The sequence below is a fragment of the Musca autumnalis genome, unplaced genomic scaffold (genome assembly GCF_047663935.1).
Source record: "Musca autumnalis isolate F117 unplaced genomic scaffold, ASM4766393v1 scaffold_1, whole genome shotgun sequence".
NCBI classification, from domain to species: Eukaryota; Metazoa; Arthropoda; class Insecta; order Diptera; family Muscidae; genus Musca; species Musca autumnalis.
In genome coordinates, this window is record NW_027411644.1 from 25634678 (window position 1) to 25661939 (window position 27262).

Genomic DNA, 27262 nt, shown 5'->3' on the forward strand with positions numbered 1-27262 from the left:
AAGAACATCGTCAACATAGGTCCATGTTTTGGTATAGCCCCCATATAACGGTATCTCCCGACGTTCGGTATTTTGAGAATTTTAGCTGCAATTTTTAACCGAACTAGCTGTAATGATCCGTATTTTGAGAATTTTAGCTACAATTTTTAACCGAACTAGCTGTAATTTGACATTTAAAGTTCTCAGTGGTCATAAAACATCTCAAAAAGAACATCGTCCACATAGGTCCATGTTTTGGTATAGCCCCCATATAACGGTATCTCCCGATGTTCGGTATTTTGAGAATTTTAGCTACAATTTTTAACCGAACTAGCTGTAATTTGCCATTTAAGGTTCTCAGTGGTCATGCAACATCTCCACCAAACATCGTCAACATAGGTCCATGTTTTGGTATAGCCCCCTTATAACCGTACCTCCCAATTTTCGGTATTTTGAGCATTTTAGTTACAGTTTTTAACCGAAATAGCTGTTATTTGACATTTGAAGTTCTCAGTGGTCATAAAATATCTCCAACGAAACACCGTCAATTCCCTATTTCGGGAATTTTCAGTGGTCACGAAATTTCTTCACTAAAATTCGTCAACATGGGTCCATTTTTGAGGGTCTACATTGTTTTGATGAAACTACCCTCAATTTTACTCTTGAAGTTCCCTGCAGCTATAAAACTTTTCCGCCAAAAAATTTAAAGATAGGTTGACTCTTTGATATAGCCCCGTATGGGTACCTTTCACCTTGCTGAACACATTTTTTTTAGATTAGATTAGATAACACTGTGCAACAATATGGAGGTGAAAGTCTGGGGCACGGAAAATTCCTCTTGCGGAAGAAAGGCCTTGGTGAGTATATTATGAACCCCGAAGGACAGATCCGCCGTGAGTTGAACTTCCGCGTTATGGCGTGATGACATTTTTTTTAGAGACCCTGTGGGCCATCAGGGATTAGCGTTATATCTTTGTTCACTGTTGCTTAAGTGCTCTACAAAAACAACAAACAAAGATATAATGCTAATTCATGATGGCTTACAGGGTCTCTTGCAAAAACTTCATCACGCCATAACGCGGAAGTTCGACTCACGGCGCATCTGTCCTTTGGGGTTTTTAATATACACACACCAAGGGCTTTCATCTCCAAAAGGTATTATCTCTGCCCCAACATTTGTGTTCACAGTGTAATTTAAGCAATAGTGGGAGGCAGTAGGATTCTATCCATTATCGAAAATTTGTTCCACCTAAAATTGTAAAAGGACCCTAATTATTCCATTTTAATTAAGATTATTTTATGGTGGAGGGTATAAAAAGTTAGGCCCGGCCGAACTTAACGACTTTTTACTTGTTTAAATCCACGTTTGTGGAAAAATATTTGTTTTTTTAAATCCACGTTTTGTGGAAAAAAAATTTAAATAATTTTAAAGATCCTTAAAGAAAAACACTTATTCAAAATCGTCTATATATTTTTTTTTCTAAAACTATACAATAAAAATAATAAATATAATAATTAAATACAAAAACAAGAACTAAATCAAACTAACCACAATTTCAGTGGCATTTTTGAAAAGACATTATTCCACAGACCATGGAAGATATCGGCTAAACCTTTTTCCAAATCTGGCCTCAATTCGGCAATGACATCATTGCCATTCTGATTTAGGAAGGAGTTGATGGATGCTGCTAATATTTCATTGCCATTGAAGAGATTGTGTAGGTGGATGCGCATGGAGCCCACATTAAAGGTTACCTTCATGTCATCGATGTGAATGACTTCCTAAAATGATGGAAGAGAACATTTGTTAAGTGGATGGAATAAAATCCAAACAGGCAAAGTATCCCATCTCGTTACGGAGACAGGTGTATAATATTTCGTGAGAAATGTTTCATTTCTGGAGTTGGAGAGAACATGTCCTCTTCTTATCCAAAAAAATAACTATTTCTCCAGAAATATTTCAGCGTCTGGCTTCGGAGTTTCCATTATGAGATGGCCCTAACCGAAGTGTTACCATCTTTTCCCATACTTACCTCAGGTTCATTGCGCAGACTTATTTTGGTAAAAACGGCTGTCTTCACATCCTTCAATGCCAAACGGACATCACCACTACCGACCAAAGGTAATACCAAAATATGACCATTTAAGTTGTATTTGGCACGTATGCGTAGCAGCGGAATTTCCAATTCAAAATTTAAGATTTTCTTTTCCAAATCCAATCTAAAACAGCGGGAGGAATTTTCAGATAATTACATTTCATAGAAAATATTTTCTACTTACACCGCTCTCTTGACGGTGGCATTTGAGGGTCCTCGTATCACAAGATTTTGAAAACCACCGGCCAATATTAAATTACCGCTACCCTTCTGTACAGAAACCTGATCAATGTGCAGCGGTTCAAAACCATTGACTCCAATATCTGGTATACCTGTTGCCAAGGCCGGAAAGCAGCCTTCGAATAGTTTGCGAAAACATTTGTCTTCATTGGGATTTTGGCGGGGGCACGTTCGTAACCAGGCAGCTGGAAAAAATAAATGTTTGAGAATTTTACAAAAAAGTATAAATAGGGATTTTTTATACAATATTTTTTTCATTCATCCTCAGTCCAAATAAGCGTGGATTTTTAAGGAATATTTTTTCATCCAACCTCAGTCCAAATAAGCGTGGATTTTTAAGGAATATTTTTTTTCATCCAACCTCAGTCCAAATAAGCGTGGATTTTTAAGGAATATTTTTTCATCCAACCTCAGTCCAAATAAGCGTGGATTTTTAAGGAATATTTTTTCATCCAACCTCAGTCCAAATAAGCGTGGATTTTTAAGGAATATTTTTTCATCCAACCTCAGTCCAAATAAGCGTGGATTTTTAAGGAATATTTTTTCATCCAACCTCAGTCCAAATAAGCGTGGATTTTTAAGGAATATTTTTTCATCCAACCTCAGTCCAAATAAGCGTGGATTTTTAAGGAATATTTTTTCATCCAACCTCAGTCCAAATAAGCGTGGATTTTTAAGGAATATTTTTTCATCCAACCTCAGTCCAAATAAGCGTGGATTTTTAAGGAATATTTTTTCATCCAACCTCAGTCCAAATAAGCGTGGATTTTTAAGGAATATTTTTTCATCCAACCTCAGTCCAAATAAGCGTGGATTTTTAAGGAATATTTTTTCATCCAACCTCAGTCCAAATAAGCGTGGATTTTTAAGGAATATTTTTTCATCCAACCTCAGTACAAATAAGCGTGGATTTTTAAGGAATATTTTTTCATCCAACCTCAGTACAAATAAGCGTGGATTTTTAAGGAATATTTTTTCATCCAACCTCAGTACAAATAAGCGTGGATTTTTAAGGAATATTTTTTCATCCAACCTCAGTACAAATAAGCGTGGATTTTTAAGGAATATTTTTTCATCCAACCTCAGTACAAATAAGCGTGGATTTTTAAGGAATATTTTTTCATCCAACCTCAGTACAAATAAGCGTGGATTTTTAAGGAATATTTTTTCATCCAACCTCAGTACAAATAAGCGTGGATTTTTAAGGAATATTTTTTCATCCAACCTCAGTACAAATAAGCGTGGATTTTTAAGGAATATTTTTTCATCCAACCTCAGTACAAATAAGCGTGGATTTTTAAGAAATATTTTTTTATCCAACCTCAGTCCAAATAAGCGTGGATTTTTAAGGAATATTTTTTCATCCAACCTCAGTCCAAATAAGCGTGGATTTTTAAGGAATATTTTTTCATCAAACCTCAGTACAAATAAGCGTGGATTTTTAAGGAATATTTTTTCATCCAACCTCAGTACAAATAAGCGTGGATTTTTAAGGAATATTTTTTCATCAAACCTCAGTACAAATAAGCGTGGATTTTTAAGGAATATTTTTTCATCCAACCTCAGTACAAATAAGCGTGGATTTTTAAGGAATATTTTTTCATCCAACCTCAGTACAAATAAGCGTGGATTTTTAAGGAATATTTTTTCATCCAACCTCAGTACAAATAAGCGTGGATTTTTAAGGAATATTTTTTCATCCAACCTCAGTCCAAATAAGCGTGGATTTTTAAGGAATATTTTTTCATCCAACCTCAGTCCAAATAAGCGTGGATTTTTAAGGAATATTTTTTCATCCAACCTCAGTCCAAATAAGCGTGGATTTTTAAGGAATATTTTTTCATCCAACCTCAGTCCAAATAAGCGTGGATTTTTAAGGAATATTTTTTCATCCAACCTCAGTCCAAATAAGCGTGGATTTTTAAGGAATATTTTTTCATCCAACCTCAGTCCAAATAAGCGTGGATTTTTAAGGAATATTTTTTCATCCAACCTCAGTCCAAATAAGCGTGGATTTTTAAGGACTATTTTTTCATCCAACCTCAGTCCAAATAAGCGTGGATTTTTAAGGAATATTTTTTCATCCAACCTCAGTCCAAATAAGCGTGGATTTTTAAGGAATATTTTTTCATCCAACCTCAGTCCAAATAAGCGTGGATTTTTAAGGAATATTTTTTCATCCAACCTCAGTCCAAATAAGCGTGGATTTTTAAGGAATATTTTTTCATCCAACCTCAGTCCAAATAAGCGTGGATTTTTAAGGAATATTTTTTCATCCAACCTCAGTCCAAATAAGCGTGGATTTTTAAGGAATATTTTTTCATCCAACCTCAGTCCAAATAAGCGTGGATTTTTAAGGAATATTTTTTCATCCAACCTCAGTCCAAATAAGCGTGGATTTTTAAGGAATATTTTTTCATCCAACCTCAGTCCAAATAAGCGTGGATTTTTAAGGAATATTTTTTCATCCAACCTCAGTCCAAATAAGCGTGGATTTTTAAGGAATATTTTTTCATCCAACCTCAGTCCAAATAAGCGTGGATTTTTAAGGAATATTTTTTCATCCAACCTCAGTCCAAATAAGCGTGGATTTTTAAGGAATATTTTTTCATCCAACCTCAGTCCAAATAAGCGTGGATTTTTAAGGAATATTTTTTCATCCAACCTCAGTACAAATAAGCGTGGATTTTTAAGGAATATTTTTTCATCCAACCTCAGTACAAATAAGCGTGGATTTTTAAGGAATATTTTTTCATCCAACCTCAGTACAAATAAGCGTGGATTTTTAAGGAATATTTTTTCATCCAACCTCAGTACAAATAAGCGTGGATTTTTAAGGAATATTTTTTCATCCAACCTCAGTACAAATAAGCGTGGATTTTTAAGGAATATTTTTTCATCCAACCTCAGTACAAATAAGCGTGGATTTTTAAGGAATATTTTTTCATCCAACCTCAGTACAAATAAGCGTGGATTTTTAAGGAATATTTTTTCATCCAACCTCAGTACAAATAAGCGTGGATTTTTAAGGAATATTTTTTCATCCAACCTCAGTACAAATAAGCGTGGATTTTTAAGGAATATTTTTTCATCCAACCTCAGTACAAATAAGCGTGGATTTTTAAGGAATATTTTTTCATCCAACCTCAGTACAAATAAGCGTGGATTTTTAAGGAATATTTTTTCATCCAACCTCAGTCCAAATAAGCGTGGATTTTTAAGAAATATTTTTTTATCCAACCTCAGTCCAAATAAGCGTGGATTTTTAAGGAATATTTTTTCATCCAACCTCAGTACAAATAAGCGTGGATTTTTAAGGAATATTTTTTCATCCAACCTCAGTACAAATAAGCGTGGATTTTTAAGGAATATTTTTTCATCCAACCTCAGTCCAAATAAGCGTGGATTTTTAAGGAATATTTTTTCATCCAACCTCAGTACAAATAAGCGTGGATTTTTAAGGAATATTTTTTCATCCAACCTCAGTACAAATAAGCGTGGATTTTTAAGGAATATTTTTTCATCCAACCTCAGTACAAATAAGCGTGGATTTTTAAGGAATATTTTTTCATCCAACCTCAGTACAAATAAGCGTGGATTTTTAAGGAATATTTTTTCATCCAACCTCAGTCCAAATAAGCGTGGATTTTTAAGAAATATTTTTTTATCCAACCTCAGTCCAAATAAGCGTGGATTTTTAAGGAATATTTTTTCATCCAACCTCAGTCCAAATAAGCGTGGATTTTTAAGGAATATTTTTTCATCCAACCTCAGTCCAAATAAGCGTGGATTTTTAAGGAATATTTTTTCATCCAACCTCAGTCCAAATAAGCGTGGATTTTTAAGGAATATTTTTTCATCCAACCTCAGTCCAAATAAGCGTGGATTTTTAAGGAATATTTTTTCATCCAACCTCAGTCCAAATAAGCGTGGATTTTTAAGGAATATTTTTTCATCCAACCTCAGTCCAAATAAGCGTGGATTTTTAAGGAATATTTTTTCATCCAACCTCAGTCCAAATAAGCGTGGATTTTTAAGGAATATTTTTTCATCCAACCTCAGTCCAAATAAGCGTGGATTTTTAAGGAATATTTTTTCATCCAACCTCAGTCCAAATAAGCGTGGATTTTTAAGGACTATTTTTTCATCCAACCTCAGTCCAAATAAGCGTGGATTTTTAAGGAATATTTTTTCATCCAACCTCAGTCCAAATAAGCGTGGATTTTTAAGGAATATTTTTTCATCAAAACTCAGTCCAAATAAGCGTGGATTTTTAAGGAATATTTTTTCATCCAACCTCAGTCCAAATAAGCGTGGATTTTTAAGGAATATTTTTTCATCCAACCTCAGTCCAAATAAGCGTGGATTTTTAAGGAATATTTTTTCATCCAACCTCAGTCCAAATAAGCGTGGATTTTTAAGGAATATTTTTTCATCCAACCTCAGTCCAAATAAGCGTGGATTTTTAAGGAATATTTTTTCATCCAACCTCAGTCCAAATAAGCGTGGATTTTTAAGGAATATTTTTTCATCCAACCTCAGTCCAAATAAGCGTGGATTTTTAAGGAATATTTTTTCATCCAACCTCAGTCCAAATAAGCGTGGATTTTTAAGGAATATTTTTTCATCCAACCTCAGTCCAAATAAGCGTGGATTTTTAAGGAATATTTTTTCATCCAACCTCAGTCCAAATAAGCGTGGATTTTTAAGGAATATTTCTTTCTTTCACCCTCAGGTCATTAAGCGTGTTTTTTAAGGAATATTTTTTCTTTCACCCTCAGGTCATTAAGCGTGGATTTTTAAGGAATATTTTTTTTTTTCACCCTCAGGTCATTAAGCGTGGATTTTTAAGGAATATTTTTTCTTTCACCCTCAGGTCATTAAGCGTCGATTTTTAAGGAATATTTTTTCTTTCACCCTCAGGTCATTAAGCGCGGATTTTTAAGGAATATTTTTTCTTTCACCCTCAGGTCATTAAGCGTGGATTTTTAAGGAATATTTTTTCTTTCGCCCTCAGGTCATTAAGCGTGGATTTTTAAGGAATATTTTTTCATCCAACCTCAGTCCAAATAAGCGTGGATTTTTAAGGAATATTTTTTCATCCAACCTCAGTCCAAATAAGCGTGGATTTTTAAGGAATATTTTTTCATCCAACCTCAGTCCAAATAAGCGTGGATTTTTAAGGAATATTTTTTCATCCAACCTCAGTCCAAATAAGCGTGGATTTTTAAGGAATATTTTTTCATCCAACCTCAGTCCAAATAAGCGTGGATTTTTAAGGAATATTTTTTCATCCAACCTCAGTCCAAATAAGCGTGGATTTTTAAGGAATATTTTTTCATCCAACCTCAGTCCAAATAAGCGTGGATTTTTAAGGAATATTTTTTCATCCAACCTCAGTCCAAATAAGCGTGGATTTTTAAGGAATATTTTTTCATCCAACCTCAGTCCAAATAAGCGTGGATTTTTAAGGAATATTTTTTCATCCAACCTCAGTCCAAATAAGCGTGGATTTTTAAGGAATATTTTTTCATCCAACCTCAGTCCAAATAAGCGTGGATTTTTAAGGAATATTTTTTCATCCAACCTCAGTCCAAATAAGCGTGGATTTTTAAGGAATATTTTTTCATCCAACCTCAGTCCAAATAAGCGTGGATTTTTAAGGAATATTTTTTCATCCAACCTCAGTCCAAATAAGCGTGGATTTTTAAGGAATATTTTTTCATCCAACCTCAGTCCAAATAAGCGTGGATTTTTAAGGAATATTTTTTCATCCAACCTCAGTCCAAATAAGCGTGGATTTTTAAGGAATATTTTTTCATCCAACCTCAGTCCAAATAAGCGTGGATTTTTAAGGAATATTTTTTCATCCAACCTCAGTCCAAATAAGCGTGGATTTTTAAGGAATATTTTTTCATCCAACCTCAGTCCAAATAAGCGTGGATTTTTAAGGAATATTTTTTCATCCAACCTCAGTCCAAATAAGCGTGGATTTTTAAGGAATATTTTTTCATCCAACCTCAGTCCAAATAAGCGTGGATTTTTAAGGAATATTTTTTCATCCAACCTCAGTCCAAATAAGCGTGGATTTTTAAGGAACATTTTTTCATCCAACCTCAGTCCAAATAAGCGTGGATTTTTAAGGAACATTTTTTCATCCAACCTCAGTCCAAATAAGCGTGGATTTTTAAGGAATATTTTTTCATCCAACCTCAGTCCAAATAAGCGTGGATTTTTAAGGAATATTTTTTCATCCAACCTCAGTCCAAATAAGCGTGGATTTTTAAGGAATATTTTTTCATCCAACCTCAGTCCAAATAAGCGTGGATTTTTAAGGAATATTTTTTCATCCAACCTCAGTCCAAATAAGCGTGGCTTTTTAAGGAATATTTTTTCATCCAACCTCAGTCCAAATAAGCGTGGATTTTTAAGGAATATTTTTTCATCCAACCTCAGTCCAAATAAGCGTGGATTTTTAAGGAATATTTTTTCATCCAACCTCAGTCCAAATAAGCGTGGATTTTTAAGGAATATTTTTTCTTTCACCCTCAGGTCATTAAGCGTGGATTTTTAAGGAATATTTTTTCTTTCACCCTCAGGTCATTAAGCGTGGATTTTTAAGGAATATTTTTTTCTTTCACCCTCAAGTCATTAAGCGTGGATTTTTAAGGAATATTTTTTCTTTCACCCTCAGGTCATTAAGCGTGGATTTTTAAGGAATATTTTTTTCTTTCACCCTCAGGTCATTAAGCGTGGATTTTTAAGGAATATTTTTTCTTTCACCCTCAGGTCATTAAGCGTGGATTTTTAAGGAATATTTTTTTCTTTCACCCTCAGGTCATTAAGCGTGGATTTTTAAGGAATATTTTTTCTTTCACCCTCAGGTCATTAAGCGTGGATTTTTAAGGAATATTTTTTCTTTCACCCTCAGGTCATTAAGCGTGGATTTTTAAGGAATATTTTTTCTTTCACCCTCAGGTCATTAAGCGTGGATTTTTAAGGAATATTTTTTTTCTTTCACCCTCATGGCAACACCTTTCTTCATGTCGAAGGAAACAAACTTGACAACTTCCAAATTCAAAAGAAAAATTGAAAAGTTGTGACAAATCAAACCAAAAAACATTCAAAATCGCGAAAAATAAACAAAATTGTTCTTAAAACTTTATCCAGCAATCACTCTTTGAAAGCAATGCGTTTTTATCCAACCACCGATATCAATTTCTTCTACGACCACCTACCATCATGGAGCCTTTATTGTCGTACCCCGAAAAAATCATGGAAACGCAAAATACCACCACCTCGCGCCATGTATGTCTATAGGGATCTAGAGGGAGCTGCAATGGCTCGGATACTAAGAAAACATTTATTCTTGTCAAGTCAATGGCCAAAATCAAGGATACGTTACGAGGCCTGTTTGCCTTTATATTATGGAGTTGGTGGTCGTTTTATACGCTTGGAACGTGCACCTCCGCTGGGCTTTAAATGTTCACCAAGACCCATAAATTTAAGGGAAGCACAAGCACTGCTTGCCTACGAGGCTAAATTGGCTAAAATGGAAGCGAAACTACTGAAGCAACAGGAAAAGGCAGATGGGGCAGAGGCGAATGGAGACAGCAACAGTAAGAAGAAAGGTCGCAAAAAATGATACGGAAGATCGAATAGAAATTTTTAAAAATTTTGGTTGTTGTTTTTGTTGTATGTTGCATTTATGTTAATAAAATTTGGTATAATTATAAAGGGTATGGTTTCTTTGGACAATTCCTCTTTTAGGGTCAATGATGGTCCATAAAAAATTCTTTGAGAATTCGTCTGCTACTCCTTGAAAAAAATTTGCTTAAAAATCCACTCCTTGTCTTTTTGAAAATAAAAATAAAAATTTCTTTCAGTGTACCTCTCATTTTGCTTTCAGTTATCAAGAAAACTTTCCGAAAAAAAGAATAAAGAAAATTTAGTGTGTTCCGTAATTTCTCTTTATCAAAATTCTAGTATTTCCCTTTACAAACTCTAAAGACCCTAGAGAACCTGCTCCTAATGCGTTTCTATCCCAATGCCAATATTTCCATCTATTGGGAATTTAATCCCTGGAATTTGTACTGCCGTACACCACAAAAATTATGGAAACGTGAGACACCACTAGAGGGCAAACACACAATTGCCTATTGGCGTGATATCGCTGGAAGTCGTATGGAAAAGGTGACACAGAAAAATCTGCACATTAAGGATTGGTCTGTGTCGCGAATACGTTCACAAGCCTGTTTGCCTCTCTATTATGGTGTAGGTGAAAGATTCATAGGCCTGCAGAAAGCCGCACCACTTGGTTTTAAATGTGCCGAAATGCCTTTAAATTTACGCGAAGCCAGAGAATTGAAACGCCAAGAGAGACAGTTGGCCAAGGAGCAAAGGATGCGGAAAATGGAAAAGGAAAAAAATATTCGAGCACAAAATAAAAAGAAAAATCGATTTTTAAAATAATTTCAAAACAGAAATCTATGGAAATCTCATGTGTTTGTAGATGTAATAATTATACGAATGTATGTATGTATTTTAATAATTTTGTAATAAAAAAAGCGAAATTGAAAATCAGCTAAGAGTGTAAAATTTGCATAACTTCTTATGAGGCCTTATTTGCATGGTGGAACAAACAAGGTAAAGTAAATACTACAACAAATACAACTCAACAACCACATAGAAATTTGTTTTTGTTTGTAATGTTAGTGTCATGGGTATATGTAAACAAAACAAGGAAATGTCAATAAATTATTGGAATTTAAAAAACGGCCCTGACCGGTTTTAGCATGGCAAAGTCCAGGATTTATCTTGGTCCCTCTTTCATCTCAAATGGACACTGACCTCCCCGTGGTGTCACCTGGGGAACTACCTTTAACACCCGTTAAAGGTAGTGAATTAACATGTGCCGCGCGTTCACCCATAAGAACGTTAAAAACTTGGGTTTGGGCGTCGGGTTAGTAACCCTCCCCTAGAAAAAACAGCCTACTATGGAAAAACGAAAGAAAAGAAAAACAAACCCCTCTAAAGTTGACAAACCCCGCAAACGTTTTAAGGACCATGATCTGCGAATCTGCACCCGGAATGTTCGCACTCTTTATAGAGAAGTTGCAGTCTTCGCATTGGCAGACGTACTTGAAAAGTACAAGGCCGACATTACTGCCATACAGGAAATACGATGGATTGGGAAAGGCGTCACAACAGCACCTAAAGGTGACGCACTGCATTAAAGCTGCCATGACGTAAAGCATGAGTTTGGTATCCAGCTTCATCCCAGTGAATGAAAGACTTGCTGCAATTCGAATAAAAGCTAAATTCTTCAACATCAGCTTTATTTGCGCTCATGCTCCCACTGAAGAAAAGGACGAACAGACCAAAGATATATTTTACGAGCGCTTAGAAGAAACATATGACCGTTGCCCTGCCCATGGCATTAAAATCATTCTAGGCGATTTTAATGCCAAAATTGGAAAGGAGAATATCTTTGGCACAACAGTCGGGAAATTCAGTCTCCACAGTGAAACATCTGACAATGGTTTGAGGCTGATAGACTTTGCAGCTGCAAGAAACATGGTAGTTAGCAGTACCAGATTTAATCATCTCGATATTCATAAGGGCACCTGGCTGTCTCCAGATCAAAGAACAAGTAATCAAATTGATCATGTTGTGATAGATGGACGACATTCATCGAGCGTGTTGGATGTACGATCGTTCCGAGGCGCAAACATTGATTTGGACCACTACCTTGTTGCAGCAAAGGTACGTACCCGTCTAAACGTTGCAAATAAAGCACGAACTGACACAACGCGGAAGTTGGACATCGATAGGCTGCAAACACAACAGATAGCATATTCCACTCAACTAGCCCAATTGCTTAACGCGAGCACTCCTTGTCCCGATAACATAACAACACAATGGCAAAATATTGCCCACTCCATGCAAACAGCCGCAAAATCAGTACTTGGATACCAGAGACCTCCACAAAGGAATTCATGGTATGATATATGTCGTGCTGCTATCGAAGAGAAAAATGCGGCATATATAGCTACTTTACAATTAGTAGCAACGCGTAGCGCACAAGAGAGATATCGGGAGAAAAGGAGAGAAGAGAAACGTCTTTTCCGCAAGAAAAAGAGAGAAATGGAAAAGCGGGAGTGTGAAAAAATCGAGATGTACAGGAGCCAGAATGAAGTCCGAAAATTCTACCAAAGAGTGAAACGTCAAACAGATGGCTTTGGTACAGGCACATCCTCCTGCAGAGACTAGCAGGGTAATCTGGTAACAGATACAGATAGCGTGCTCAGGATATGGAAGGGAAATTTCTCCAATCTGCTGGTATCCAATAGCAGCGAAGACGACGAAGATACCACAGTCCCAATCCCAGAAGATGGTATTGAATGTATACCGCCCAGCCAGCCAAGATGAGGTAAAGACAGCAATAAATCGGCTGAAGAATAATAAGGCAGCAGGGGCCGATGGCTTACCAGCCGAGCTGTTCAAAACCGGAGGCGACACGCTGATAAGGTGTATTCATCAGCTAGTTAGCACCATCTGGCAGGAAGAACGAGTACCCGACGATTGGAACCTGAGTATCCTGTGCCCCGTCCACAAGAAGGGAGATAAGACTGTATGCTCTAACTATAGGGGAATAAGTCTACTCCCTATTGCCTACAAGATTGTGTCAGGGATATTGTGCGAACGACTAAAGCCTATGGTCAACGAGATAATTGGACCATACCAATGCGGCTTTAGACCTGGCAAGTCCACCATTGACCAGATATTTACCCTGCGGCAAATCCTGGAGAAGACCCAAGAGATGCAGATCGACACCTACCACCTTTTTGTCGATTATAAAGCAGCCTTCGACAGTCCCCTCCGATCAAAGGTATTCCATGCAATGTCTGAATTTGGTATCCCCGCAAAGCTCATCCGGCTTTGTAAGATGACTTGAACTCATACTAGGTCCTCAGTTAAAATTGGAAATAACCTCTCCGAAGAATTTTGTACCAAAAGAGGTTTCAGACAAGGAGACAGCCTTTCGTGTGACCTATCCAACATTTTGCTGGAAAAGGTAATACGAGATGCAAATGTCAAAAGAAATGACACAATTTACACCAATAGCCACATGTTACTTGCTTATGCTGATGATATAGACATCATAGGCCGATCAGTAAAAGAAGTAACTGATACCTTTATAAAGGTCGAAGGAGAATCTGCTAAAGTGGGTCTGGCGGTAAACGGTGAGAAGACCAAGTTGATGGTGTCGACGCGCAATGCGTCCATTGAGCTCGGACCGATTGTGGAAGTTGGTTCCTATAATATTGAGGTAGTAAAAGACTTCGTCTACCTCGGCACCTTCGTAAACACAACAAACGACATCAGTTATGAAATAAAAAGAAGAATTGTATTGGCCAACAGATGTTACTTTGGTTTAAGTAAGGAGTTCAAAAACAAAGCCACATCTCGTCAAACAAAAATAACGCTTTACAAAGCACTGATACTACCCGTGCTGATGTATGGCTCCGAAGCCTGGGTACTTGCGCAAGCAGACACGGCAGTGCTTGGTGTGTTTGAGAGGAAAATTCTTCGAAAGATCTACGGGCCGATTTGCGTTGACGGTGAATATCGACGTCGTATGAACCACGAGCTATATAAGCTATACAAAGACATGAATATAGTTAAACGTATCGAGATGCAACGATTGCGTTGGCTAGGCCATATCATGAGAATGAGCGATGATAAACCCGCTAAGAAGGCGTATGAATACATGCCACATGGCGGTGCACGCAGAATCGGCAGGCCTAAGCTTCGATGGAGCATACAAGTGGATGAAGAAATGGAAAGGCGCGGTATTCCAAAAAGTCAAGCGAAAAACAGAGAGGAATGGAGATCTTTTCTTAGTTCGGTCTATGGAACAAATGTTCTGTAATGGGCCAACTAAGTAAGTATTAATGTATCTTGTCCTACCTCCATGAACAGTGTTTTAGTGTTCGGCAGGTCGTTCAGGTTACATATCATTGATATGAAGAAATCTTTATGGGAAATAGTTTTTTCTGCATGATATATTTTGTTCCTCAAAAAATATATATCGTCTGCTCCGTCGGAAAAGGTCGTAAGTCCCTCTCAATAAATTTTTCAGGAGGAAGAAAAAACATTCCAGTGCTTTCTGTATTAAAGATTTTATTATGATGGTAAATGCAGTATTTTTCGTTTATTTATTCCGCTTCAATACCTGTACTTTGTTTGATAAAATTCCGTCGCGTTTGCGAGATAATTGGATGTCTTTGGACTTACGACCATTTCCTTGTACAGTTTTGTATTTTTGTAGGGACTTACGACCTTTTCCTACAATTTACGGACGTTTTTAAAATAAAATATTTATACTTTACAAAACAATGTGGAAAGGGTAATAAAGGCTTGTTTTGTCCAATATTCGTGTAACATCGCGAAGTATTCGTCGTAGACGCCTCCCCTGGTCATTTTTTCATATCTTGACGAGATAAAGCGATCTAGCTAGCCATCCATTAACAATTGTAATAAAAATCCAGACCTCAATTTTGGACCGATCGTCACGAAATTTTGTGGAGAGGTCGGGTTCCGACCGGAAGTGACCCCATTAGATGTTGGTTATGATCGAAAGGTGTGAAATGGACCAAACCTAAAATTGTTACCCGACTTTGTACAGTGAGTGTCAAAAATATTCGGTTTTAAATTTCACCAATAATAACACCTCAGTATTTTAGAAGCCGAATATTCAAAAAACCAAATACTTAAAAAAATGTTGGTCCTGTGGCAATTAAAAAATGTAGGTAACATGGATCCGTGGCAACCCTATAAGCGAGAATAACAAAGAAGAAGTTGTTAACCCTGTTTTCTATGCGTCAAAAATATTCGGTTTTTGTAACCTTTGTTATATATTTTGACAAAAACCGGTCAATATCGAACTTTTTCTGCAATATTAGTATAAATTTCAATAATTGCGAATAGAATCTTTGTTCCTGTGTGCAAAAATATCAGATTTCATAGCAAATTATCAAAATTTAGGGCTAAGGAAAAACGCTATCCTAGAAAAGAGAAAACTGTTTGTATTTTATTATAAAAACGGCAGAAATAAAGGGAATTTTTGCTTATTTTTGAATAATTAGTCGAATATAGTTGAAATAATGTGCAAAAGTTACGAAAATACAGAAACAATCGATTTCGTGAAGCACATAAGCCAGCCAAACCAAGGACTGGGAGGGAAGGTAGAGGAATCTCCTGAAAAATTACGGCTAAGCCACCCTTAATTTTCTTGCAATTAGTCAACGAGCCCTAAATGACTTTCAGAAGATAGAAAATATGCACTTACTTTCCACAAAAATCGTAATGCTAAAGCCTTTCATGGCCTTGAAGTAAAAAAATCAAAACATTTGCTCTCTTACTTTGCGTTCGGGTCGCGTGTGTGTGATTTGCCGAAAAACTTCGTAACCATATCAATACCAACGAACGGGTTTGGTCTAATTCCATTCCAAATTTATACTGCTCTTTGTTAGCAAAAAGCATGATGTCTTCCTGGTTTAATAACATTTCAATCAATTATTATTTTAGAATCATTTAAAAATATAAACATTGCACTTACCCGTCCGTTAGAAGGTATTACTTTATTCAATTCAGAATACAAACTAATCTCGTTATGTGAATAAATGTCCCTAGAGAAACCACAAATTACCAGTTAATAAAGTTAAGTAATATATACGACAGTAAAACAGCAAAAATCTTGTTTTTTTAATTTTTTTTTTAATGTATGAGGTATTTAAACACATACAGCATCCCAATTTGTATCAATGAAAAGGCCAGAAGTCGATATTTCATAATCAGTTCGGTTCGGTGGAGGAAAACAGATTTCAAATGTAAATTTTCGTTGCAATATAGAAATTATCACATTTTTGTTCAAAAGGTTGGTCCACAGGCTCCGCCAAATATCATCCGATTATCATCCAAAGGTGTAGGCTAGTTCTTTACATTGTACCCCAACCATGGATGACGTTAAACATTATATCTGAACTACATTAGCTGTAGCATTCTTCTAAAGTATACATTTTCCTGTGGACTTACGACCTTTTCGTACTCAAATTTGTACGTTTTGTGGACTTACGACCTTTTCCGACAAGGGCAAAACATGTACAAAAACGCGACATACTACCATTTTCTTTGTATCATACGACGTGTTTTGACTTGTACTATCATCCTGTAACAAAAACGCGATTTCCAAAAAAAGTGGACTTACGACCTTTTCCGACGGAGCAGACGATATATGTATATCCCTAATATATAATGAAAATAGAAATAACAAGTCAAAAAGTGTCAGTCGGCTTTGCCGACAGATATATACCCTCAGCCAATGTGAAGTGAATTTTGCGGCCATTTTTGGACATTTGAACTTGCCGACAAAAATGTGGATTAGGAATAAACTGAACTAAGACACAAATGTTGAACTTTTGTGGGGGAGGTACCCTTAGGGAGGACCGATATGGGCTATTTTAGAAGTTGGACCAAGTCGGTTGAACTGTTAGAGAGTTATCGTGCTCTCCGACCGCCACATATGGCGAGGGTTTGTTTACATCTTCATCATCGGGCTGTTATACCAAGAAATATGGACTTGCCCCTGAAAAAAATGTTACCGTCGTAATGGAGGTAGCGAATGCAAATCGGTTTAACAAAAATCAAAGTGATTCGAGAGCAGGTCTTAAAGTGAACTTATCCGAAATTTTGTGTGAGAGGTACTAGAAGGAGTAGACAAATATTGTATATTATTAGGATGTGCAAAGTAAGGATTACATCGGTCACTCCCTTCAAGAGTTATCGTGCGCACAATTTTTCCGAACATTTTTGAACCTTTGTAGGGGAGGTACCTGAAGGAGTGGACAGATATGGCTTACCTTCGAATTTAATCTACCTTACCTTCGAAATGAATCTGGCGAAGACTAAATACCAAATATCAGCTAAACTGGTTGTTTAATGTGGCTAAAACCTTGAAAATACCAAAAATCTGGCGATACCGTTCTATTGGAGCTATATCAAAACGTGGACCTATGTACATATTTTTTATCAGAAAAATTTTTTGGTCCATTGGGAACCCTCAATGCAAAATTTCGGCGTATTTGGGCGTGAAACATATGTAAAATCTTCAAAATTTCGAAAATCGGGAGTTACCGTTATATGGGGTCTATATATCGAAACGTGGACCTATGTCCATAATTTTTATCGGGAAAGTGTTTTGTATAGTGAAAACCCCGCATCTCAAAATTCAACCAATTTGGTTGATAAGTTTAGCTAAAATATTCAAAATACCGAAACATTAAGAAGTACCGTTGCATGGGGACTATCCCAAAACGTGGACCGACTTTCCCAATTTTTTGCTGTCGACATTATTAGTGAACTATAAGTATTTATACCAAAAAAATTATGGACATAGGTCCACGTTTTGATATAGACCCTATATAACGGTATCTCCCGATTTTCGGAATTTTCAAGATTTTACATATGTTTCACGCCCAAATACGCCGAAATTTTGCATTGAGGGTTCCCAATGGACCAAAAAACTTTTGTGATAAAATTATGTACATAGGTCCACGTTTTGATATAGCTCCAATAGAACGGTGTCGCCCGATTTTCGATATTTTCAAGGTTTTAGCCACATTAAACAACCAATGTAGCTAATATTTGGTATTTAGTCTTCGCCAGATTCAGATTCGAAGGTAAGGTACATTAAATTCGAAGGTAAGCCATATCGGTCCACTCCTTCAGGTACTTCCCAAAAATGTTCGGAAAAATTGTGCGCACGATAACTCTTGAAGGGAGTGACCGATGTAATCCTTACTTTGCACATCCTAACATATCTACTAGATATAGATCAGGGTCGAATACGGACAATATTTGTCTACTCCTTCTAGTACCTCTCAAACAAAATTTCGGATAAGTTCATTTTAAGACCTGCTCTCGAATCACTTTGATTTTTGTTGAAGCAATTTGCATTCGCTACCCCCTTACGACGGTAACATTTTTTTCAGGGGCAAGTCCATATTTCTTGGAAAACAGCCCGATGATGAAGATGTAAATAAACCCTATGTCACCATATGTGGCGGTCGGAGAGCACGATAACTCTCTAACAGTTCAACCGACTTGGTCCAACTTCTAAAATAGCCCATATCGGTCCTCCCTAAGGGTACCTCCCCCACAAAAGTTAAACATTTGTGTCTTAGTTCAGTTTATTCCTAATCCACATTTTTGTCGGCAAGTTCAAATGTCCAAAAATGGCCGCAAAATTCACTTCACATTGGCTGAGGGTATATATCTGTCGGCAAAGCCGACTGACACTTTTTTACTTCTTATTTCTATTTTCATTATATATTAGGGATATACATATATTATTTGAGCAACAAGATATATCTTCCAGAAAAAAAAAACTATTTCCCATAACGATTTCTTCATATCAATGATATGTAACCTGAACGACGTGCCGAACTTAGTGTTCACCACCACACCGCTTATGGAGGCAGGACAACATTCGTTAATATGTGTTGTATTTTGTTAAGTTTGAAAAAACTGCAGCCCTAATAAACAGGGGTTTTTCTGATTTCCAAAACAAAAGATTCAAACACCATCTCCTTTTTCAATGATTTTCCAGTGACCCCAAAAATTTCTGCGAGAAATTATCCATTTAGTGCAAGTATTTGGAAACATTCTAATTGAAAGTGGTACGAATTTTCATTCATGTTTTTCAAAATATTCAATCAAATGTTAAAAATTATTAATTTTTAAATTCCAATAATTTGCCCTATTTTATTAAAACTCTGTCTTTGCAAAACTTACTAACGTATGACTTAGAAAATAAATTTGCGAGACAACGGTGGTTGAATCTCCGACCCTAGGTACTTATTTAGGGCTTAAAGACCCCACCATGACCATTTTTTTTTAAATATGTTATATCTCTGAAATTTCTGAGCTGATTTTCTTTAAAATTCCAGAGAATGTACAGCGATGGGCCATCATGAACACCCGTGGTGAAAATAGGCCATATATTTTTTTGAATTTCGGAGGGGATGGGGTACCTTCCCATTATTTTAAAAACCTTTTAGCACACCCATTTTTAAATACATTATATCTCCAAAACTTTTGCACCGATTTCCATGTCATTTTCAGATGTACAGGGAGGGCCCCTGGTGGAAATAGGCTATATAAACTTACGAACGTGTCCGTTTCCCCAACGACCACTCCCAATTTCTGAAATATGTTACAACTAAATTGAACTTCCAGATGTTATGCATAACGAAGCTTTGGTCTTATTGGAAAGCTTCATCAGGTATCTATATATATGAAAGAGCTTAGTGATGACTGAGTGAGTGAGTGAGTGACATGTATATCATCGCCACGACGAAACCGCTGAAGCTAGAAAGCTGAAATTTGGACTGTGGGTTGCTGTCGGTGTGTAGGGGTGAGATAAGGCTGGGTTTTAGGAAATTCGACCTAGAAGGGTACGAAAAGTACTAAAAGGTACTAAATATGGTACCCTTTGTATAAGGCAAACGGGAAGAGCTAGAATTCTGAAATTCTGAATGAGGGTAACTGATGGAGATTTAGAAAGATGTACCAAAGGGTTTTTGGAAATTCGACTTATAAGTGTACGAAAAGTTACTAAATTTGGTACCAATTGTATAATTTGAGCGGATATAGCTACAATGTTCATATTTGGTATGGAAATCAAAGTTGTTAAGTGGTGTTGATATAAGGAAATTATTTTGGAAGTTCGTACTTATGTGTACGAATAATACTAAATGGTACTAAATTTGGTACAATTTTGGATTTGGGTGAACGGATAGAGCTGAAAACCTGAAATTTGGAATTTAGATTACCGTTGAAGCGTACGATTGAGATATGGGTGTACTTTTGGAAATTCATACTTATGTGTACGAAAAGTACTAAATGGTACAAAATTTGGTACAATTTGGATTTAGATAGACATGGAAACCTGAAATTTGGAATTAAGATTACTGATGGAGTAAAGGATTGAGGTAGTTTTGGAAATTCTTACTTATTGGTACGAAAAGTAGTAAACGGTACTAAATTTTGTACAATTTGGATTTAGGTGAACGGATAGAGCTGGAATCCTGAAATTTGGAATTTAATTACTTATGGAGTGTAGGATTGAGTTAGTCTTGGAAATGTATACTTATGGGTACGGAAAGTACTAAATGGTACTAAATTTGGTACAATTTAAATTTAGTTGAACGGATAGAGTTGGAATCCTGAAATTTCGATTTAAGTTTACTGATGGAGTGTAGGATTGATGTAGTTTTGGAAATTCATACTTATGGGTACGGAAAGTACTAAATGTACTAAATTTGGTACAATTTATATTTGGGTGAACGAATAGAGATGGAATCCTGAACTTTCGAATTGAGGTTACTGTTGGAGTGTAGGATTGAGGAAGTTTTTTGAAATTCGTACTTACGGATACAAAAAGTACTAAATTTGGTACAATTTGGATTTGGGGGAACGAATAGAGCTGGGATTCTGACATTTGGAATTAAGATTACTGTTGGACTGTAGGATTGGCTTAGTCTTGGAAATTCGTACTTATGGGTACGGAAAGTATTAAATGGTACTAAATATGGTACAATTTAAATGTAGGTGGACGGATAGAGCTGGAATCCTGAAATTTGGAATTATGATTACATATGGAGTATAGGATTGAGGTAGATTCGGAAATTCGTACTTATGGGTACGGAAAGTACTAAATGGTACTAAGTTCGGTACATTTTTGATTTGGGTGTACAGATAGAGCTGGAATCCTGAAATTTATAATTAAGATTACTTATGGAGTGTAGCATTGAGGTAGCTTTGGAAATTCGTACTTATGGATACGAAAATTAATAAATGGTACTAAATTTGGTAAAATTTAGATTTCGGTGGACGGATAGAGGTGGTATCCTAAAATTCGCAATTACTGTTGGAGATAGTTATTGAAATTCGTACTTTCATACGAAAAGTATTAATGGTATTATGAATAGAAGTGGAATTCGGAAATTTGGTATTATAGCCGCTGTTGGGGTGTAAGGTTGAGATATGGATGTGGGGATATACGTACAATAAGTGTACGAAAATTACTAACTCACCAAAATTTGAGGGAAGGGGTTCCATGCGATGACGTGATTTCATGGCATCTTTTGCATTGGTTCAAACGAAGTCGTGAAAGATTGGATCTTTTCATTAGCATTTGAACAAATGCAAAGGAAGTCGTGAAAGATCCGATCTTTTCATCAGCATTAGAACCCATGCAAAGGAAGTCGTGAAAGATCCGATCTTTTCACCAGCATTTGGACCCATTCCATCGATCCAATAGAGATGAATTTTGTGTTTTAATTTATAAACATTTTTCTAAATATATAAGATTAATTACTTACAAGAGCCTTGATGTTGTCGGAGACTCGAAATCACAACCAACGTTGTTAAAACTCTTGTCGTAATGATAATGTCATTGCAAAGAAAAGGTGAAAATGACATGCCAAAGCATTGGTGGAACTGACATGCCAAAGCATCGGTGAAAATGACATGTCAAAGCATTGGTGTAAATGACATGCTTTGGATCCAAAAATGAATAGCATCTTTTGAGGTCCACGCTCATATAAATTTCATCGATGAAGATGCTAAAAAATGTCATCTTCATCACTTTCACCCATGATTGAATGACATCTTTGGCATCGAACATTTTGCTGGGAAATGGCACAGAATTTGGTCCAAATTGTTATTGTGTAAAGGAGTAGAGCTGAAATTGTGAAATTCGGTATTAGTATAGCAGTTGACGTTTAGAGTGGAGATAGAGAGGAAGTTTTGGAAATTCGTACTAATGTATACGAAAAATACTAAATCGCGGTTTGGATATAGTTTTGTATAAAGAAGTAATTTTTGAAACTTATACATACTAAAAGTACTAAATTTGGTGTTGCATGATGGGATATAGGTATAATTTCCAATGAGGGATTGTGTTGGTGTTTAGATACGGATTTTTTGAAATACATACAAATTCTAAAATTAGGCTGAGGGCTGGATGATTTATTGAGAAATACGAAATGTTCTAAATGCTATTAAATTTGACGTTGGGTGTAGCAATGAAGATGGAATTATATCATTAGTGCGTCCAAAATTACAAAATTGCAATAAATTTGGTATAGAAGAGAAATTCTGATATATTATTGATTTGTCAGATTCATTGTTAGAGGTGGTCGTACAGTAAGTGTACTAGAATTATTAAATAATACTAAATATTGAAACACCGGTACTGGGTGAATCGATAAATGATGATAACTGTTGAGATTGGATCAGAATGTTTATTTAAATCCGCCTTTAAATGTATGAAAGGTTTCTACATGTAATACCATTGACATTGGGTGAAAAAGTAGAGCTAAAACTGTAACATTTGAGCTAAGGTCCTGGATTTTAAAAATTGTACTGAATAATGTCTCAAAAATTAAGTGTTATATAGAGTACCATCTTCAGAATAATGGTTTTCTACATTTTGATATCACAAATTCCAAAAATCGGTTGGAAAATGTGGATAAAATTTTCAATATACCCATACCGTTCTAATAAAACAAGGACTGTAATTTAAAATGTAGGCCGCTGTTGAAGTGTAGAGGTCTTTTATTGAAATTCGAACAAAACGTATACGAGCAGTACTTGAAAGAAATTAAATATAAATTCAAATAGGTATTAGTACATAAAAATTTTCAGTGTTTTCCATATCAAATATTGTTTATTTGTATATTATTCCTTTTCCGCTTACGAAGTAGCGGGCATTTGCTAGTACATTATAAGAAGGTTCAAGGACGACACAGTCGACCCTTAAGTTGCCACTGGACATTCTTTTGATTGAATTGCACACATGAATAGAAGTTATCATCTGGAACGAATGTACAATGGCACATAAAAATTCCCAAGGAGCTTTAGAACGATTCTTAACGGATTTAAGAGCAATGTTTAGATTTCAGACAAACACTGTCAGTTATACTTTTCCAGCAGATAAAATAAATGCATGCCTCAAGTCATCAGTTAACATACCGCCAAAATTTCATATAGACACCAACATTTCTGAAGATGTTTTATTTATAGTCACTTGCAGTTCCCGACTATTCTGCGACGCAAGAAAAATATAATTTACTTAAGAAAAGGTAACATAAAACTGTTTCAAGGGTCAGCAACGTGGACCGTGCCGGCTAGCCCTTCTATAAAAAGAAGACTCACTCATAAGTTAAGAGGTCTTATATAGGCAGAAAATCTCCTTTTGAGGACTTTTATAAATATAAGTCTCGCTTATTCGAAAAAGAGAATACCGACTTATGAGGTCTGCTATAAATAGAAGACCCACTTATAAGGTCTTCTATAATTACAATACCAATTTAAGAGGTCTTCTATAAATACAAGAACCATTTATGAGGTCATCTGCAAATAGAAGAATATAGAAGACCCTTTTTTGAAGACCTATATCGGTCTACTCTTCGTGTACCCCTCCAACAAAAGTCTAAAAATATTCAAGTTTATTTTATGACGACAGTAGTCAAGTCACTTCTGATTTTTTGGTAGCAGAAAAGAAGTTTCGGTACAACATTGATACCTGTGGTTGAATACCCGATATGAGAACAAATTATCTAGGAAAGGCGGTAGAACTAGCATTTTATTTTTTAAATGAGCCGAGCCATTCCTGTGTCTCCGGAGTATTTGAGCTGACACTGGAAGCTAACAGGTGGCTAAATCATCGACTAGCAACATTGGATCCGGGAATAATGAATTATGACCAAGTTAAGTCACATTCGAACCTTAGAAAGAAGAAAGATACGACCTCAGTCACTTTTCTCATAAAAGTTGGCGCCCAATAGTAAGAGTAAGAGTTCCGCCAAGTGAAGGCATTCTTTGCTTATTTAATGTTGTAATTATTTTAATCCTTTACCCAAGGTATATCGTGGTCTTTAGTTTCATTTAGAGACGTTTTAAATTTTTTTTTCACTTCCATTAAATGATTTTGTTTGTCACTTATCCTTACGTCGTTCTTGTAGCTGCGGTTTATCGTTGATTATTTCGCGGGTAAATGCCATAACATTTGCGGAATACAGGACACACAGGATATATAATTTTGGTAATAATTTAAAATTCCACAACATTTTCGGGGTTTGAGGTTATCTACGACTTTTGTAATTAGTTTTTAGGTTATGTTTTAAAATTTTTAATTTTTATTATCCCGACTTCCTTAAATGATGTTTGCAAATTATGCGCGAAATGCGACCATTGCCTTTAACGGTTTCAACGTAACTAATGTTGGGATTGTAAAAATTCATAACAACAAAGGTAACCAAAGAAAAGAAACAAAAACAAGAGAAACTACTTCAAAACCAAAGCAAACAAGTAGCCAAAGAAGTGGGACTTGCAAGAGCCAGATAAGCCAGGTATTATGGGGTTTTTATTGTTTCAATTTAAAGATTTGAATGAGTTGTTGTTGTTGTCTTGAGTTTCTTTGGGTGTAAACCTATTTTGTCAAAACATATTTATGCAACAACAGTTGTAACTCCCGTTCCAAATGATGTTTGAGTAGTAGCCAAGAGAATTCGGAATTTGTAAACAAAAATTATTAAAACATTAAGAGATTTTCGTGGGGAAAATTGTTGCATGTCTATTTCTTTATTTCGAAACAGTTGCCGTAATTATCCCCCACTTATTAGCTCCATAACTGCTGAATCGCTCCATCGGAGTTCGTTGATGCCTTACCCAAGGCACTGTGAAATTGTTTTGTTTACTTTGTTTTCTCAACTGATGTAACAACGGAAGCTTGTCACCAGCTTATTTGCCACTCTCTCCAAACGTCTCCCCCACTCTCTCCCTAGGAAACCAACCAAAGCAAAAATTCCACACAACTCCATGTCCAATGAACCTGTCCTCATCGATGTAACAGAGGTATGGTTGTTTCGTAGCTGGCCGGTTGTTTGGTATGTGGAAATGCAGCCACAATCAGCCGGTAGTTAACAGCAGCAAATGTAGCTTGCCTTGCCAGCTATGGCCAATGATCCAACTGAAAATATAAACCATGACATTAAGTCACTCTGTTAATCGGGACAAGACGAAAACAGTTGTGGCAACAAACGAAAGTTGTTTTTCATCTCGCCCCTTATGTTGTTGGTGCCGTTTGAAGCACTGAATAGTTTTTGTTGTAACAACAATTGCTGTTCCAAATGATTGAAAGTTTCTGATGTTGAGGCAATAATATGATGCAGGAAAATTAACCCAATATTAGAGGGGGGAATAATTGGGAAATTATGCAAACAAACGTAACCCCCATAGAAGATTTTCCAAAGGTCCAAAGGTCCATAGCAAACCTTCTAAGGGTCGTCTTCCCATAGACGACCTTCTAAAAGATTTCTTGTCATAGAAGTTCTTCAAAAGGTTTGCTTGTCATTGAAGACATTCAACACGTTTTCTTCTTTTCATAGAAGACCTCTAAAGATTTCTTGCCATAGAAGATCCTCAAAAGGTCTTTAAGAGGCACATTTTTCTAAGTAAGCTTCAATAGGTTTTCTTGTCATAGAAAACCATCAAAAGGTAGTAATTTCATAGAAGACCTTCAAAAGGTATTCATTCCACAGAAGACCTTCTGTAGGTCTTCTTTCCATAGAGGATATTTTTGCCACAGAAGAACTTTAAAAGCTCTTCTTCCTATAGGAAGTCACTATTCAGCCCGGCTGAATAGTGTTTTTCGAAAGGAAATCTCAAGTGAAGACCTCAGTTGGAGGCTTCTATAGAATAGAAGACCTTCGTTGGAGGTTTCTATAGAAATGAAGACTTCAGTCGAATAGAAGATCTCCGTTGGATGCTTCTATCGAATAGAAGAGCTCCGTTGGAGACTTCTATCCAATAGAAGACCTCCGTTGGAGACTTCTATCCAATAGAAGACCTCCGTTGGAGCCTTCTATCGAATAGAAGACCTCCGTTGGAGCCTTCTATCGAATAGAAGACCTCCGTTGGAGCCTTCTATCGAATAGAAGACCTCCGTTGGAGGCTTCTATAGAATAGAAGACCTCAGTTGGAGACTTCTATCGAATAGAAGACCTCCGTTGGAGGCTTCTATAGAATAGAAGACCTCCGTTGGAGGCTTCTATAGAATAGGAGACCTCCGTTAGAGGCTTCTATAGAATAGAAGGCCTCCGTTGGAGGCTTCTATAGAATAGAAGACCTCCGTAGGAGGCTTCTTTAGAATAGAAGACCTCCGTAGGAGGCTTCTATAGAATAGAAGACTTCCATAGGAGGCTTCTATAGAATAGGAGACTACCGTTGGAGGCTTCTATAGAATAGAAGACCTCCGTTGGAGGCTTCTATAGAATAGAAGACCTCCGTTGGAGGCTTCTATAGAATAGAAGACCTCCGTTGGAGGCTTCTATAGAATAGAAGACCTCCGTAGGAGGCTTCTATTGAATAGAAGACCTCCGTAGGAGGCTTCTATTGAATAGAAGACCTCCGTATGAGGCTTCTATAGAATAGAAGACCTCCACACAACAGCCAAGAAAGTAAGAAAAGGGCAGGTGGTAGTTATTACTGCGCTGCAGTTGTTTTTGTTATTATCTTCTCTGTTGAGGTTTCCATGTTTTTGTTGTAAAAACTTTGTATCTGTTTGCTGTATGTTGTTGTTGTTTGTATTTTAATCTTCTCACTCACAATATTTGGAAAAATGTTTTTTAAAAAATCCACGGTTTGTGGAAAAATATTTTTTAAAAAATCCACGGTTTGTGGAAAAATATTTTTTAAAAAATCCACGGTTTGTGGAAAAATATTTTTTAAAAAATCCACGGTTTGTGGAAAAATATTTTTTAAAAAATCCACGGTTTGTGGAAAAATATTTTTTAAAAAATCCACGGTTTGTGGAA

At 36.2% G+C, this 27262-nt stretch overlaps 2 protein-coding genes across 2 annotated transcripts; one reads left to right on the forward strand and one right to left on the reverse strand.

The window, feature by feature from the left end:
• Window positions 1–1484: 1484 nt before the first annotated feature.
• Jhbp4 (Juvenile hormone binding protein 4) lies at window positions 1485–24640 on the reverse strand. Its single transcript, XM_073970808.1, has 4 exons — window positions 24397–24640; window positions 2260–2500; window positions 2013–2199; window positions 1485–1761 (listed from the first exon to the last, which is right to left on the reverse strand). Exons 1-4 carry the CDS (start codon window positions 24512–24514, stop codon window positions 1519–1521), a joined length of 789 nt encoding a protein of 262 aa, XP_073826909.1. The 5' UTR covers window positions 24515–24640; the 3' UTR covers window positions 1485–1518.
• Window positions 9350–10052, forward strand: LOC141390404 (uncharacterized). The gene has a single exon (XM_073963315.1). It carries the CDS (start codon window positions 9505–9507, stop codon window positions 9958–9960), a length of 456 nt encoding a protein of 151 aa, XP_073819416.1. The 5' UTR covers window positions 9350–9504; the 3' UTR covers window positions 9961–10052.
• Window positions 24641–27262: the final 2622 nt, after the last annotated feature.